The sequence below is a fragment of the Electrophorus electricus genome, chromosome 24, assembly GCF_013358815.1.
Source record: "Electrophorus electricus isolate fEleEle1 chromosome 24, fEleEle1.pri, whole genome shotgun sequence".
Classification (NCBI taxonomy): Eukaryota; Metazoa; Chordata; class Actinopteri; order Gymnotiformes; family Gymnotidae; genus Electrophorus; species Electrophorus electricus.
Genome location: NC_049558.1, coordinates 10,650,316 through 10,665,063, shown reverse-complemented (window position 1 = coordinate 10,665,063; position 14,748 = coordinate 10,650,316). Strand labels below are relative to the sequence as shown.

The 14,748-nt window shown below is 48.7% G+C and overlaps 1 protein-coding gene across 1 annotated transcript in view; it reads left to right on the top strand.

Annotated features, from left to right (window-relative positions):
* Nucleotides 1-3,417: 3,417 nt before the first annotated feature.
* plcg1 (phospholipase C, gamma 1) overlaps nucleotides 3,418-14,748 on the top strand; it is a 30,415-nt gene continuing 19,084 nt past the window's right edge. Inside the window, exons 1-8 of the mRNA XM_035522360.1 lie at nucleotides 3,418-4,466; nucleotides 11,382-11,534; nucleotides 12,034-12,127; nucleotides 12,310-12,357; nucleotides 13,420-13,504; nucleotides 13,689-13,772; nucleotides 14,323-14,345; nucleotides 14,498-14,555. Coding sequence (XP_035378253.1) covers nucleotides 4,250-4,466; nucleotides 11,382-11,534; nucleotides 12,034-12,127; nucleotides 12,310-12,357; nucleotides 13,420-13,504; nucleotides 13,689-13,772; nucleotides 14,323-14,345; nucleotides 14,498-14,555 — 762 coding nt within the window. The 5' untranslated portion in view covers nucleotides 3,418-4,249. The remainder of the gene's footprint in view (nucleotides 4,467-11,381; nucleotides 11,535-12,033; nucleotides 12,128-12,309; nucleotides 12,358-13,419; nucleotides 13,505-13,688; nucleotides 13,773-14,322; nucleotides 14,346-14,497; nucleotides 14,556-14,748) is intronic.

Sequence of the window (14,748 nt, the reverse complement as noted above, 5' to 3'; positions counted from 1 at the left end):
GTCAGCGCTGTGTCCTGTGAGGGATGGCACGGTCAGCGCTGTGTCCTGTGAGGGAAGGCACGGTCAGCGCTGTGTCCTGTGAGGGAAGGCACGGTCAGCGCTGTGTCCTGTGAGGGATGGCACGGTCAGCGCTGTGTCCTGTGAGGGAAGGCACGGTCAGCGCTGTGTCCTGTGAGGGATGGCACGGTCAGCGCTGTGTCCTGTGAGGGAAGGCACGGTCAGCGCTGTGTCCTGTGAGGGATGGCACGGTCAGCGCTGTGTCCTGTGAGGGAAGGCACGGTCAGCGCTGTGTCCTGTGAGGGATGGCACGGTCAGCGCTGTGTCCTGTGAGGGATGGCACGGTCAGCGCTGAGGTTGGGCTTTGGGCCATGTCTGTTAATGCTGGAATGAATGTGGCTGTTATACATTTGAGAACGGTTTGAGTTTTTAAGGAGGAAATATTTTATTAATATGTATAAACTGAGCAAGGGAAGTAGTTTAGAGTTGAGATATATGTAGCAAGTGTACTGAATGATTGCGTATGTAAGTGTACTGAAGTACTGAGTATGTAAGTGTACTGAATGATTGAGTATGTAAGTGTGCTGAAATATTGAGTATGTTAGTGTACTGGAGTTTGCGACGATGACTATGTTACTAAGTGCTGAAGATTTGGTTGATCTGGTTCACCACTTGGCTTCAGCCATAAGACACCACCAAGACAACTCCAGCAGGTGAGACATAAATCCCATGACACACAGACACTGTTCCTAAACGTCAGCGGGCTAATAATTTAGTTCCTGGTTATGAACTTGCCTGGCAGCGTATGAGTGTGTGTTTGGTCTGCATATGCTGATTGTGGGTCGTCCTGACCAGATCCGTTACAAAGCTGAACAGTCGCACGCACGCCGTGGACTTGACCACGTCAACAACGACGCATTGTGTTAAAATCGGCGGGCCGAGTTACTGTAGACAAACAGGGTCCTGAGAGGGAAAGTGCTCCTTTACTGTGGGAAACCACACGGCCGAGCAGCTGCAAGGAAAGGAATGGGCGGGGCCAGGAACAATCGGGTTTGTTTGTGTGCCACGGCGTATTGTGTTCCCCGCGGTTTTCCCGTGCGGAGGTCAGGTGGAGGGAGGAGGAGCTCCAGGTCCCGCTCTGTCCCGCTGTCGTCAGCACACCTCGGGGACTATTTTGGGAGAACGTCCCTGCCGCAGGGACCGGCACGGCCTGCAGGGGGCAGTGTGGGTCAGCACTGGCGCTCTCTGAAGGGGAATGTTTTGGAAAGGCAAAGGAGAACTCGGCTCTGAACTTTTCCCCTACACTGGTGTGTGTGTGTGTGTGTGTGTGTGTGTGTGTGTGTGTGTTTGTATGAGAGAGAGAGAGAGAGAGAGAGAGAGAGAGAGAGAGAGAGAGAGAGAGAGAGAGAGAGAGAGAGTACACCAGGAGAATAATTTATTCTGTTTTTCTACATGTGTACTGGAGTTTTAAAGCTGTCTGTCTTACTGGATTTTCTATTGTTCTTTTGCAATCTGAAGTGATGTGAAGGTTTAGAATTTACTGAGTCCTCACAACTTGATGAGGGAAACAGAGGTGTGAGGCAGTTGGAGGGGGTCAGGAACGAGTGAGGGTGAAAGGGCCCTGGACAGTGCCGATTTTAGGAAACGTGTATTGCGTCCGTTCACCATTTTATCTCTATGTAAGCATATGCTTATGTTTTCCTGATAACTGAAGATGTCTTAGAAATAACACCTTCCCATGTTTTGTCCTTTAGCATACAGCAGTCATATGTTGTTGTTTTTTTTTTAACATTTTCTGTTTCCAGAATTCAAACCACGAAGTCGCGCTGCAACAATCTGCCTGTTGACGAGTATTCCGTTGGGTCACTGTTGAAATGTCTGAATATAACGTACATATTTGCCGCCCTGTTTTTGGACCTGATGCTGTCTAAAGCTGCTTGAGCTAGTGTGATAATGTTAATTTTCTCAGTGAGCGCCGTTAGCCTACAACAATAGATTTTGAAGAGAAAAAAAAATACCATAGCGTTTGTCATTTCACAGATTGCAAAGTCTGGCCCTGTAACTCATCCCACCTAAGTTAAGGGTTAGAGAGGAGTAAGTATGACATCTTCACAATATGAAACAGCCAACATGTTTTTCCTAGTGTGTCCACTGAAGGGTCGTGCTGTTGCTGGGGTAACGGGGTCACGCGTGTCAAAACCACTTCTCACATGACGGTGTGCAGAGTGCAGGAAATTATTCCAAATTACACGGCCATTAATAAATTCACTGGCAAATCACAATTTGTCTTAGGATGCCTTCTGAAGGTAAAACCTCAGCAAGTCCTTAAAATCAGACACTAACTCCACATTTGAGCTTGTCTAACTTTCATCTGATTTTTCAAGATTGCCTACCAGTGCACATCTGTCTTAAATGCAGTTTTTCTCTTTCTTCCCGCAGTGATTAAAGAAGGTACCGTGCAGTCAACTCTGGATCGTTTATTGGGAAGAATTCCGTCGGTGCCAGGTGAGCTCACACTGGCACAAGTTGAACGTTTGCTAACTGCAGGCTGTGATGCATTATAACGTGCATGCGTGCCCCCCATATCCTCAGTGCCACTCGCCTTCGATTCCGACAGGTGGGCGCGCGAAGGTTTCGCAGCACATCTGCGGTTGTGGTTTGACTTCAGTTTTCGTCAGATCTGTTTGCAAAGATGTGCAAACAACTTTTGATGCACCGGGGAACATGCCGCCTTACAGACGTGCTACAAGTTAAAAATCGACTAAGCTGGCAATCCAAATGAGGAGAAAAAGATTCACACAAATATGTCTCATGTCCGTCCTCACCGCTGGGAAACGTCTCCCTGCATTATTACCGAGTGAAGCTGTACTTTGGTGATTTTAATGTTTTGGCCCCTTTAACGTGAAGTTGGCCCCTTAACTAGATCCAGACGCCAGTTGCAGGTTTTTGCTCGTTGCTGGCTACTGTAAATCATAATACGCTATTAAAACTGAAGCACGTCCATGTCACAGGTCACACGCGCTGACCTCACAGGGCATAAACAGAGTTCGCACGCACGGATCTGGCCATCTCAGAGTCTTTCTGCTCGCGCGCTGTAATGGACGTGCGTGGGGTTTTCAGAGCTACACTTCTGCTTGTTCAGCCTTTAAAATGTTACACCTCCACCAGAGTAAAATACCTCCAGGGGCCATTTCAGGTATTTTGGGTCTCGTTGCATTTGGCGAAACGTCACCCCCGGTAACCGCGCAAGCAGAATGTTAATTTCGCAGGTTAAGGGTCAAATCTGTAGAATAAAAAAAAGCTGCACGGGCTGCGTTTGTGGTCCCGAACGAGCCTTCGAAGGCGCGAGCTGTGTCTTTAAGAAGCCGCGCGGAGTCGAGCAGGAGGGAATGGGGGAAGGGCCGCGCGCGTGCGCGCGCGTGCCGCGTCTCAATCTGACCCGCTCGCGTATGGCGGAGAGCAGCACGCACCGCTTTTCCCGGGACTGAGACGCGTCGCGCCCCGTCGCGAGACAAGATAGTCGCGCGGACACGTGAAGCGGGCCCGGGGATGTGCCGGACTGAGATTGCGGCGATACTATGCGCTCTTCTTTTGTCGTGCCAGTTCCGTTTTAAACGGTAAGGGAGATTAGAAGATAAAAGCCAGCGGAGCAGCTCGCTCGCGGAACTGTCCCACTTCTTTCACGCGTAACGCAGCATAAATCACGCGCCACGGCCCCGTGCAGGCAGGCGCACGCTGTTCGTTTATTATTCGCCGTTAAACACGATTCCTCGCTGCGGCGGATTACGTTCATCCCGAGCTGAGGTCATGTTCGTTAGCTGTTAGCCGTTAGCCTGTCACGGGTTAGCTCCCGTCCCGGGATTATCACGGCCATCCTCGCGCGTGGTGTCGCCTAACGTCGGCGCGAGAGGCCGTGACGGGCTCGGCGTGTGTGTTTTCTCCGCCGTCTGGCGCGTTTTGTTATGGGCTGGAGCCTCCGCTGCGAACACACACGCTACTGTTCGTGTAGCCGTAGGCTAGCGCGAGCTGCGACCTACCGGGTTCGATCAGCGCGAGCACCTCCCGTCGCTTCGCACGCATTCCTGTCCCGACACGCACGCACCCAGAGCGGCGCGGACTAGCGCGCGCGCCCGCCGGTCTTGCGAGGCGTCGTAGTCTTGTTGGACCCTGCAGCTCCGCGCGCTCTCTGTGCTCTCTTAGGTGTCCCGCTCACGCCCCGGGAGACGCGAGCTAGCCTCGCGCGGACGCGTCCATGGCTGCGAGCGCCGCCTTCTTCTCCAACGGACCCGTTCCGTGGACCCCGAGCGACACGGAGATGAACAACGTCTACCGCGACCTCGAGCTGGGGACCGTGCTCACGCTCTTTTACGCCAAGAAGTCGCAGAGGCCAGAGAGGAGGACGTTCCAGGTGAAGCTCGAGACCCGCCAGGTCATCTGGACCAGGGGCACGGACAAGATCGAGGGAGAGAGTAAGTACCGCGCGCACTGCCGGTGCCTTCCCGGGCCCCGTAGCCTGTGTGTGCGTGATGCGAATCTTGCACGTTTGCTCGCTGCGTTGAGCGCCGCTGCCCGTCCGGACGGCTCGTGCCGAGGCTGCCGCGGCGATGACACGCAAAGGTTTCATTCCGGACGCGAGATGTCACAGTAGAACCGGTTTCCTCTCACTGAACTGGTCTGTTCGCCGGTTTACCAAGATGGAAACATGTGGGACATGCCGCGTGGGCAAACGCTCCGTCATTCTAAGGGGCGTGCAGACCGCGAGGGCTCGTGGGTTTCCATCATCGTGGAGGATCACAGGCCTGCCGACGCCCGTGCAGGCCCGTGCTTCTGTGCAGGGCACGACGCGCGTGCGAAACCGTGCAGAGACGCTGACGTCTATGGGGTTTGCGGTCGCGTCCAAGGCGCTCGGTGAGCATCACGAGGCCCTTTCTGTAGACGCGGGTCCCGCGCGCCTCGAGCAAAACGCTGCCGTGCGGCAGGATGCCTCGCTCACAGCTGCACTCTGCTCCGGATGCAGCAGCGGCGCAGGAAAATGGCTGGAGCGATGTGGGTTTTTTCCCCCCTTTGGCGTTTCTGTTGTCTGCTCGGACATGGTGAGGTGGTTCTGCGCGCAGACGCAGGCTTGAAATAAACAAAGAAACCTGGCTCTTAAGCCAAACTGTTCCGCTTGTTGTTGTTGTTGTTGTTGTTGTTGTTGTTGTTGTTGTTATGAATCACCATTGGCTGGCCTGTGAAAGGGGAACGTGGTGCATTTGGGAGCATGCTCCGGAATGGCACACACCTTGGCGTGCGCCAGGCGCGCCCGGAGAAGTGGCCCAAAGCGCCTCGGCTGTCACACGGTCCCCGCCGAGGCAGTGAACGTACCTGCGGGACACTTCGTCTTTACTTTTAAAACCACCCGGAGCTCTTCTGCCGCTAACGTCTAGACATTTAGGCTCCATTTATTATGCCACCTTTCAGTGTACCGTATTGACGCTCTTCATGGAGCTGTGTGTGAGCACTCTGCCGTGGGCTGATCTGCGATCCGTTCCCGCCGTGTCGCGAGCACGCTGGCCGCGCGTGCCTTTCCGACGGTCCGATGGACCTGCCACGCTACAGGTGACGTATGGGACCGAACGGCACGCGCTCCTGTTGTGATTGAGTTGTACGAGGCCTGTGGTACGCACCGGTAGGCGTCGCGGCTCTGTGCTCTGAGGTCAGTTCTGCTACAGTTGTGAATGTGCTTATTGTTCCGAGTCTTGATGCAGATGACCTGCGTGTGTGTGTAAGCTGTGCGAGTTTCCCACACTCCCCATCCGGTTGCCGCCCTGTGCCCGCTGTGCCAAGCGGAGCTGGCATGACATGCCCTGTGCCGTGCCCCCTGGCCTGGCCCGGCCTGACTGCTGAGGGGATGCAGCCTTGCTGGACGAACTCCTGAAAGAGCTGAAATCCAGACCTGATGCTACAGTGCAAAGAGGCTGTGTGTGTGTGTGTGTGTGTGTGTGTGTGTGTGTGTGTGTGTGTGTGTGTGTGGGTCCTGTAGTTTACCTGGTGGAGATGGATTCTTCTATTCTATGGATTCTGTTTATCTTGTTGACAAACATGTAAGTCACTCTGGATAAGAACGTCTGCAAGATATTCTGAAAGAGTGTGTGTGTGTGTGTGTGTGTTTGTGAGACAGGAAGGGTCTTGGCTGTGCTCTGCAGTCTTATTTCCTGCTGCCCTGCTTAGACTGAACTGCAGCTTTAGCTGAGAGTGTGTGTGTGTGTGTGTGTGTGTGTGTGTGTGTGTGAGTTCATTGTAGGAGAAGAGCTTCCCTCCATGTGTTCACCTTTCTGTGCGTGTGTGCGCGTGTGTGTGTGTGTGTGTATTCATTGTAGAACAGCTTTCCTCCATGTGTTCATTTCAGAGTGTTAGCTGGAACCTCTATATATATACACACACACACACACGCACATGCACGCACGCACACACCTACCTGCCTTTTAAACCCAGTTGTAGGCCTTGTTTGTTGAACCAACTCCACACATGTAACCCGCAAATATACAACCCGAAGGATTTGGGTGAAATGTTGCCCAATATTCCAGAGAATTCCAGAAATCATGTGGATGGACTCTGGAATGTTGATGTAAAGTGTTTTTTTTGGAAGTGAGGAAATAGGTGTGAGGTTTCAGTTATTAGGAAAGAAAGTGGAGAGGAAACCCCTCGTTAGTCTGTTTGTGTGTGTGTGTGTGTGTGTGCCGGGAAGGGCCGGGCCATGGATGGTCATTTATACAGGCCTGGCTGAGTGTGGGGTGGGGGACGAAGATTTTATGACGTGTGTGTGTGTGTGTGTGTGTGTGTGTGTGTTTTTGTTTGTTTGTTTTTTTTTGGAGAAGTTGTGGTTTGTATAGTTTAATTAATAGATGTGCATTATGTGTAGTGGAGTTTATGCTAATTGGATGGCTCTGTTAATGTTTTGCGTCACCAGGTGATATTTGGGATTTCCTGGGCCCTTAAGCAGAACACTCCAGACACCTGACACTGTGCGTGCGTGTGTGGCGATGGTAGAACCATATCTGTGCTGCGGAGAGTAATGCACATCTGGAAATGTCCATCATGGACACACTGCTGCCATTTTAATGCCTCTCACCAGGTCTGACAGAGGAGTGTGTCCAGTCAGAAACACACACCTTTGCTCAATCTAGAGGTCTGACTACGTCCTGCTGAGGGCCCGGGTGTCCTGATACTGTTACTGCACTGTATGCTCCATGTGCTAAAGACGGACGTGCGCGCGCACACACACACACACACACACACACACACACACACACCTGTCCCATCACTGTGCTCGGAAGTAAGAGACGTCTCTTGATTTGGGAATTGATGCTTCCAGCATTTGTGAACGTGTGCAGAACTCAAAACACTGCGATGTTGATCAGATGACAACGTTCAGTGTTCACTGTCCAAACGTGTGTGTGTGTGTGTGTGTGTGTTAACCAGACTGAAAAATGTGATGGCAGCAGGATTCTGATCTTCTGGAAAAGAGTTTTGCGGACATAAAGTATCTGCAACATGTGGATGGAGGTCAGCAGGTCGCTGGCGGGTGTCTTCTTCCAGTGTTGCTATGGCGACCCTGTGAGCTCTGTGGTTTTGGGGGTTGTGTGTCTCGGGGCGCACGCCCTTGGCGTGTTGGTGTGTAGGACGCTTGGCGTCCCCAGACCTGGCGTGTGTGCGTGTGCGCGTGCGTGTGCGTGTGTGTGTAAGTGCTGGAATGTTTTATTGTCATGAAAATGAAAGTGTTTATTTGTCAGTGACAGAGTTGACTAGGCTTTCTGTCTACTTTGAGAGGTGTATCTTACCATTTTGTTTTTATGAACATTTTAAGAGGTGCACAGTGTATCAGTAGCAGGTGTATTATTTGCTGATGAGGATGATTTAGAGTTGGAATTTCAGCCCATAATTAGAAGTGATGATGACAATAATCATCATCGTCATCGTGTCCAAAAGATGAACCCTTGTATTTAATTCCAGGTAGAAGAACAGTGCTAATGATCAGATGGGTGTTTGTACAGTGCAGCCTGTGTGTGGAATCGCATCAGATTTAATACGCTTGTTTCTTTAGTCATTCAGAAAAGTGTCTGGTTTGGTGACACTGTAGTTTTGGTGATGCTGTGTAGTTTTGGTGCTGTAGTTTTTGGCACTTATTTGAGGAAGGGTAGCAAATAGTGAGTTGTGTTCCCCATTGTGTTGAGATGACTGCAAGTTTACAGTAACCGCGATGTCTGCTGTAGATCCGTTTGTAGAATTTAATATGGCTTACACATACATGTAGATTATAGATGAACTTGCTTTAAAACGCATAAAGGTAAAATGATTTGTTATTAATATCCATATCTTCCACAACAGCAGGTGGTGTGTGTGTGTGTGTGTGTGTGTGTGTTCAGAGGAGCTGGCTGGAAACTGCGTGTGTTCAGTACCGGAAGCCTTGCAATGTCACTGTCAGGCAACTGTGTGTGTGTTGTTTTTTTTTTTTTTTAATAACCCTTAAGAACTAGCTGTCCAGAACTAGCTGTGCACTCGGACGGTGTGTAAGTGAAAAGTCACCGTCTCATTCTGGTGTGTCTCCGTCACCACAAAAATAAATAGAAATACAGTGGATGAGACCTGGGCTGTGTGTGTATTAATTAATGTGATTACTTCATTAATCAGATATATGTTTGCGTTTTTAAGGAGAAATAGAAAATATACAAAAGGGATGATAAGGCAGGTTTCTTTAAATTAACAACTCATTGGTTTCTGTTTATTTTATTACTGTCAACTAAACTTAATGTATTTTATTCAAATACAGTATTACATTCTGGGCTTTGACTAAACCTTTTCTGAAATGCAGAAACAAATAGCAATTAATTTTTTTAAAAACCTATTTAATTTTTAAAAAATCCCTGCTGCCTTCCATAGGAAGTCTTTTTTATTTATTTTTTCGTGTTTTTCATATGAGCAGAACGTTCGTTTGTGAGGTTGTTAAACATTATTTTGATGACGCTGGTATAGTGATGCTAAGGGACTGTCGATATAAACAACAAACACACAACAAAACAAAAAACTTTGGTTTACACACGAGAAAAATCGACCAGGTAAAACCAAGTAATTTTCCACCTGCTACTGCCCGTAACGTTTACACTCAGAGGCCCTCAGCGTGTGTGTGACAGCATAAAGCGTTTGAGAACAGTAGCTGGTTTGAGTTGTCAGAACACAGCAGTGCAGTACAGGAGGAGATCCAACACGACCCTCAGCTCATTCAGGCAGTCGAAATACGATTGTACATGACGATTTGATTTTGAACGGACATAGTAACTGTTTTAACCCAGAAATCTGCGCTTATTTACATGTAATGAAGTGACTTGTTGATTTAGAGAGTTTAGAAAATTAATTACAAATCAAAAACTCCTGTTGGCTTTGGTGCTTTTTTTTTTTGTGCGTGCGCGCGTGGACATTAGTCCAGCTGTCATCTGAAATGAGACGGACTACACAGTTTGTAAGGGTTCCCACCAGTGTCTGTAAGGGCCCACAGTCCACACACTACGATCAGAGCAACCAGATCGTGAAGCCTCAGGAACCATGCGTAGATATCTGCACAGAGGTGGGAGAAAGTGTTGGACGCCCGCCACGCTCACCTCTGCTGTGTTTCATAAACCAGGCCTGGGTGGAGTGGCAGAATAGAAGCCACCATGGAGTTAAAGGAAAGGACTTGGCAACACGTGGAAACGTTTTGTCTGGTCTGAGAACTTTGAGAAGAATGGCCAGCACCGAATCTGGTGAAAAACGGACACCACACCGCACTGCACATCACCTGGCTAATGTCCTACCCCTGGCCTTAACCCCTTAACTCTAACCCTATTGTGAAACATGGTGGAGGCAGCATCAAGTTATGGGGGAGGGACCAAAACAACCCTGGAGAGGCACAGGAGTGTGAAGGTCAGTGAGCAGCCCCGCCCATCTAGGCTCCAGCCCCGCCCACCGTCTGTGGCGTGACCTGACCATCACCATCTGCACTGGCGAACGTGTCCAGATTGGAGAGTGAAGCCAAGTAGACATCTCCAAATAAACGGGCTGATTAAAATGTTTAGTTCTGCGTGAGGAAGTGTGGGATGATGGGTAAAAATGCCAATTATATCCACTCAAATTCAAACAGAATAAAGCAAAATAAAGTGTGCAACAAGTAAAGAGATTTGAATACTTTCAAAATTTGGCGAGAGAGAGAGCGAAAGAGAGAGAGAGAGAGATCGTTTCCGCTCAGGACACTGCGGTCGTGGAGCGGCACAGGAAGTGTGACGGAGTCAGGTGGAGAACATGTGCGGGGGCGGCGGGGCAGCACCTCCGTGTCTTGTGCTGAGGTCAGTGACATCGCTGCAGCCGTCGGCGGCCCGACGATGCCTTAATCCCGTCCGCGGCCATACGGACTGTGCGGGAATCTGCAAATTGGCTTTCTAAGAAGTTTCCCATGTGTGGAGAGCATCCGGACGGTTGTGGGCTTCTGGGATGCGTTTATGGGGCTGTGTGCAAGTGCAGAGCGCCGAGAGAACAGGGAGCTAATCTTGGTCTAGGTCACGCAGACCTGCTACAGACCTGTACCCAGTTCCCACACCACACACACACACACACACACACGTCTTTGTCTTGTGTGCCCCTCCGGACTACGTGCTTCTGTCCTGGGATGGGCCTTGAAAGAAAGGCTGTGCGTGAACGTGATTTAAAGATGGACCTCAGAGTGTCCCACAGAACTGTGCTCGTCAGGGGCAACTGAGAGGACTGGGCGGGACCCTCACAGCATGTAGTTAAAAAAAATCGGATTATTTGCTGCTTATTTGTATGTTATAGAAAGTATCCCAGTAATGAGTTAAACACTGCATTTTGTGCACTTCTAGATTATGAATGCACAACAATATGCTTCTCCAGTGAATGGCTGGATATATAATCCTGCTCCAGTTACTGTATGGATATGTAATTCCCTCAAGCAACTGTATGGATATATTATCTGGTCCAGTTATTGTATGGATTATATAATCCGTTCCAGTGACTGTATGAACAGTTAATCTGCTACAGTAACTATGGATTTCACTACTGTGTTTTGCATTAGTTTGTAACTTGTCTGTTGTTACAGTCCAACTAAAAGGCTTTTGGTTTGACGTTAGAGGTCATGAGATGGGATTAGGGAAAAGGTTAATGAAGAGTTCAGATTGAGTCCATTCTGTGTGTATGTGTGAGAGAGATCCGGCGGTAGGGTATCTGGTGAGCAGAAGCAAAAAGAAACGCATTCCTCACTTGGAGAACACACTGAACAGGTTTGCGTTATTTTTTAACGGGGGTTGGGCGGATTGTTGTGAATCCGGATTACTGAAGCGCCGCCCCTCTGTTTTGTCCAGTTGACATCCGGGAGATTAAGGAGATCCGTACGGGTCAGAAGTCGCGGGACTTCGAGCGCTATGTGGAGGATTCAGCGTCCAGACCTGACCACGCCCACTGCTTCGTCATCCTGTATGGAACAGAGTTCCGCCTCAAATCTCTCAGCTTGGCAGGTAGGCCGTGATGCACGTATACACACAGTCTTGTATTACTACCCTAGTGGGGCGTTTCCATTAGCCTCGTGTGTTAAAGTGGCTATATTAGCTACACACACACACACACACACACACACACACACACACACACACACACACACACACACACACAGATGAACTTCACCCCAGGAACCAAAAGGAACTTCCCCTGTGCAGACAAAGCAAGTATCTCCAGCAGCTTTAAAGGTTCACATTTTCCTATCATCATTGGATCATTTGATCCCGACAAGGAGATTAAAACATGACCACACACACAGAAGCACACACCACAGTGTAGATTGACCTACAGCCCATATTGTGGATCTAAGCTCAGTGAAACACACTTTTAAACGTATTACTGCAGTCATATGTGATACACCACCACAGGACAGTTCAGTGACCCTCTAGCACGCGCACACACACACTTCCATAAAATGTTCTCCCTAACCCCCATCCACTCTGTGTGTGTGTGTGTTAGCAACATCAGACGAGGAGATGACCATGTGGGTGAGGGGTTTGACCTGGCTGGTGACCGACACGGTGTCCTCCCCTACTCCTCTGCAGATAGAACGGTCTGTACCTCTTTGTGACCTCTCACCTTTAATCTCAGTCTAACAATAACACACTCCTGGTTTTGAACCAAAATCACATTTAGCACCAAGTGGCTGGTTATAAACCAGAACAAGTCTTCAGTGTTCAAGGAAATGACTGTAGTTACATGTTTTATTCAATTGTTCTGTCTCTCGTCGTTTAGGTGGTTAAGAAAACAGTTTTACGCTGTTGATCGCAACAGAGAAGATAAGTAAGTCTGAAAACATGGATTTTCATCTGTAAAAGTGTTTGTGGGATATTAATATATCATACTTTGTAGTTTAAACGGTCATTTTAATCCATCATAGTTGGTAGTTTAAAACGGTTTGTGTAATTTTAATCCAGCATAGTTTAGTTTCATTGCCATTCAAAAGCCTTTTATCTTTGTGGAAAATCTGGCACTGTAGGCCCGGTGTAGTTGTGTGTGTCTGTGCATGCCTGAGTGTGAGTGTGTGTGTGTGTGTGTGTGTGTGGGGGGGGGGGGGTTTCAGAGTGCTGGGTTCAGTGTGCTTCTTTGCTACATGTCAGTCTGTCTTGAGGGTTTCTGTGTTGGTCACAATGTCCCAGATGTGAGGAAGGCGGACAGACGGACACGCAGGCTTAGCAACATGGCGCTTTCAAACAAGTGCCCTAGTTCAGGTGAAGTGCCCTAGCACAGATGAGCACTAGGGCACTTCATGTGTGCTTGAAGCCTGATTGTAGGGTTTGTTGTGCTGACTTGCTCTCACCTTGCAAGAAGCTAACTACACACACACACACACACACACACACACACACACACACACACACACCTGTCAGGCGGAGAGAGATGGAGTAGAGCTTCTCAGCTGGGGGTTGCAAAAGCAACTATACATCCTGCAACAGGAAACGAAGCTCACACTCACACACTATCACTCACACACTCACTATCACACACACACACTAACACACACACTACAGCAGAGTAAAGGAAGCCTGTAGCAGGCTGTGTTGCGCAGCGACTGCAGAACCTCTCTGTTCTGGGACCTTCTCTAATGTAACTGGCAGGTTTATAACCAGGCTGACCCAGAATGCATTGCCTGGCCCTGCGTGGCACAGGGAGACGAGACTGCCTCCTGGCTGTGATTCATTTGGCTTTGGGAGGGCAACTGCTGAATTCAAACACGCCCGGGACTGTATATTACGAGCCTAATATGTGAATGTAAAAATGTTTTAGCCTCATGAATGAATGCATCGTGTGTTTGAATTTAGGCTGTGTGTGTGTGATCGTTTTTCTCTCTCTTTTTTTTTTTAGAATCTCCTGTAAAGATCTGAAGAACATGTTGTGTCAAGTCAACTATCGAGTCCCAAACATGAAGTTCCTACGAGAGAAGCTTCCGGTAAAACCTACACACACGCACATACATACACTCGCACACTCCACCGTTAGTGCTTATTGTGGCCCCCCCGTGTGTTTTTAGTGCTGTTACTGGCAATGTTTTATTAAAATCTGTGTGTTAATGTAATTTATTAAATTGTGGGGGGAGGGTAAATGTCCTTTTTATTAAACGTTGTGTGTTCTAGGACAGTGATTTAAGAAGTGGAGACGTCTCTTACAGTCAGTTCGCCCAGCTGTACCGTAGCCTTATGTATGACGCCCAGAAATCTGTGAGTGTTCTGGCTTCTCCGTGTGTGTGTGTGTGTGTGTGTGTGTGTGTGTGTGTGATATGAAAGAAATGGCTCTTTCTCTCCTTCTCCTCCCTCTCTCTCTCTCTCTCTCTTAAAAAGCAGGCCATCCTTAGGCCGTGCTCACACACACACACACCACAAACACACACACACAGATGACCTCTGTTCCCAGTGACTAAACAATTATTCAGTCGTGTGTCTGTGTGTGTCTAACTTTTGTCTTTGGAGATTTAATTACTGAAGTGTGGGGCGGATTATTCCTGTTTTGAACATAACTGACTGACTGACTGTGGAATGTTGGAATGTGGATGTCTAATGTGAACACACTTGAGTGTGCTAGCTGTCAATAACGGCTAAACCGAGCCGCAGGATTCTGTTAAATGTGGCCATTAATCTAAGATGATGGATTTGGGTTAATCTGGGCATTAATTCTGATGTATTGTGGCTGTTATGGGTACTGTGTGCACTCGGTCTGCTGACTGTGAAGTCCAAACTAAACTGATCCATCTCTCCTAATCTCTCTCTCCAGATGGACATATCACTCCTACAAAGGTACTTTCTACTTCTAATTCTGCTCTCCGATTGGTTGTATATTTTTAATTTGTTTTAGTCTGCTCTCTGATTGGTTGTACATTTTTAATTGGTCTTATTCTGCTCTCTGATTGGCTGTATGTGTTTTGCTGGGTGCCTTGCATCGCACACAGGCCTGACCAGAAGGTTTCATTGGAGGATTTCCAGGGATTTCTGATAGATTGTCAGAAGGTGAGAGGGTAGTTTTGTTTATCCTGCATCTGCAAAGTCACGTTCAGAGTTCAGTCAGCTGCACTTGTAGGTATGGATAACCAGTGTGTGGTAAACAGCATTGCGGTATTTGCATAAAAGCAACAGTCTGGCAGTGATTGTGTTTTATGAGGCTACACAGGCCTCACTGCTCAGTCACGGCTGTTTCCTCATC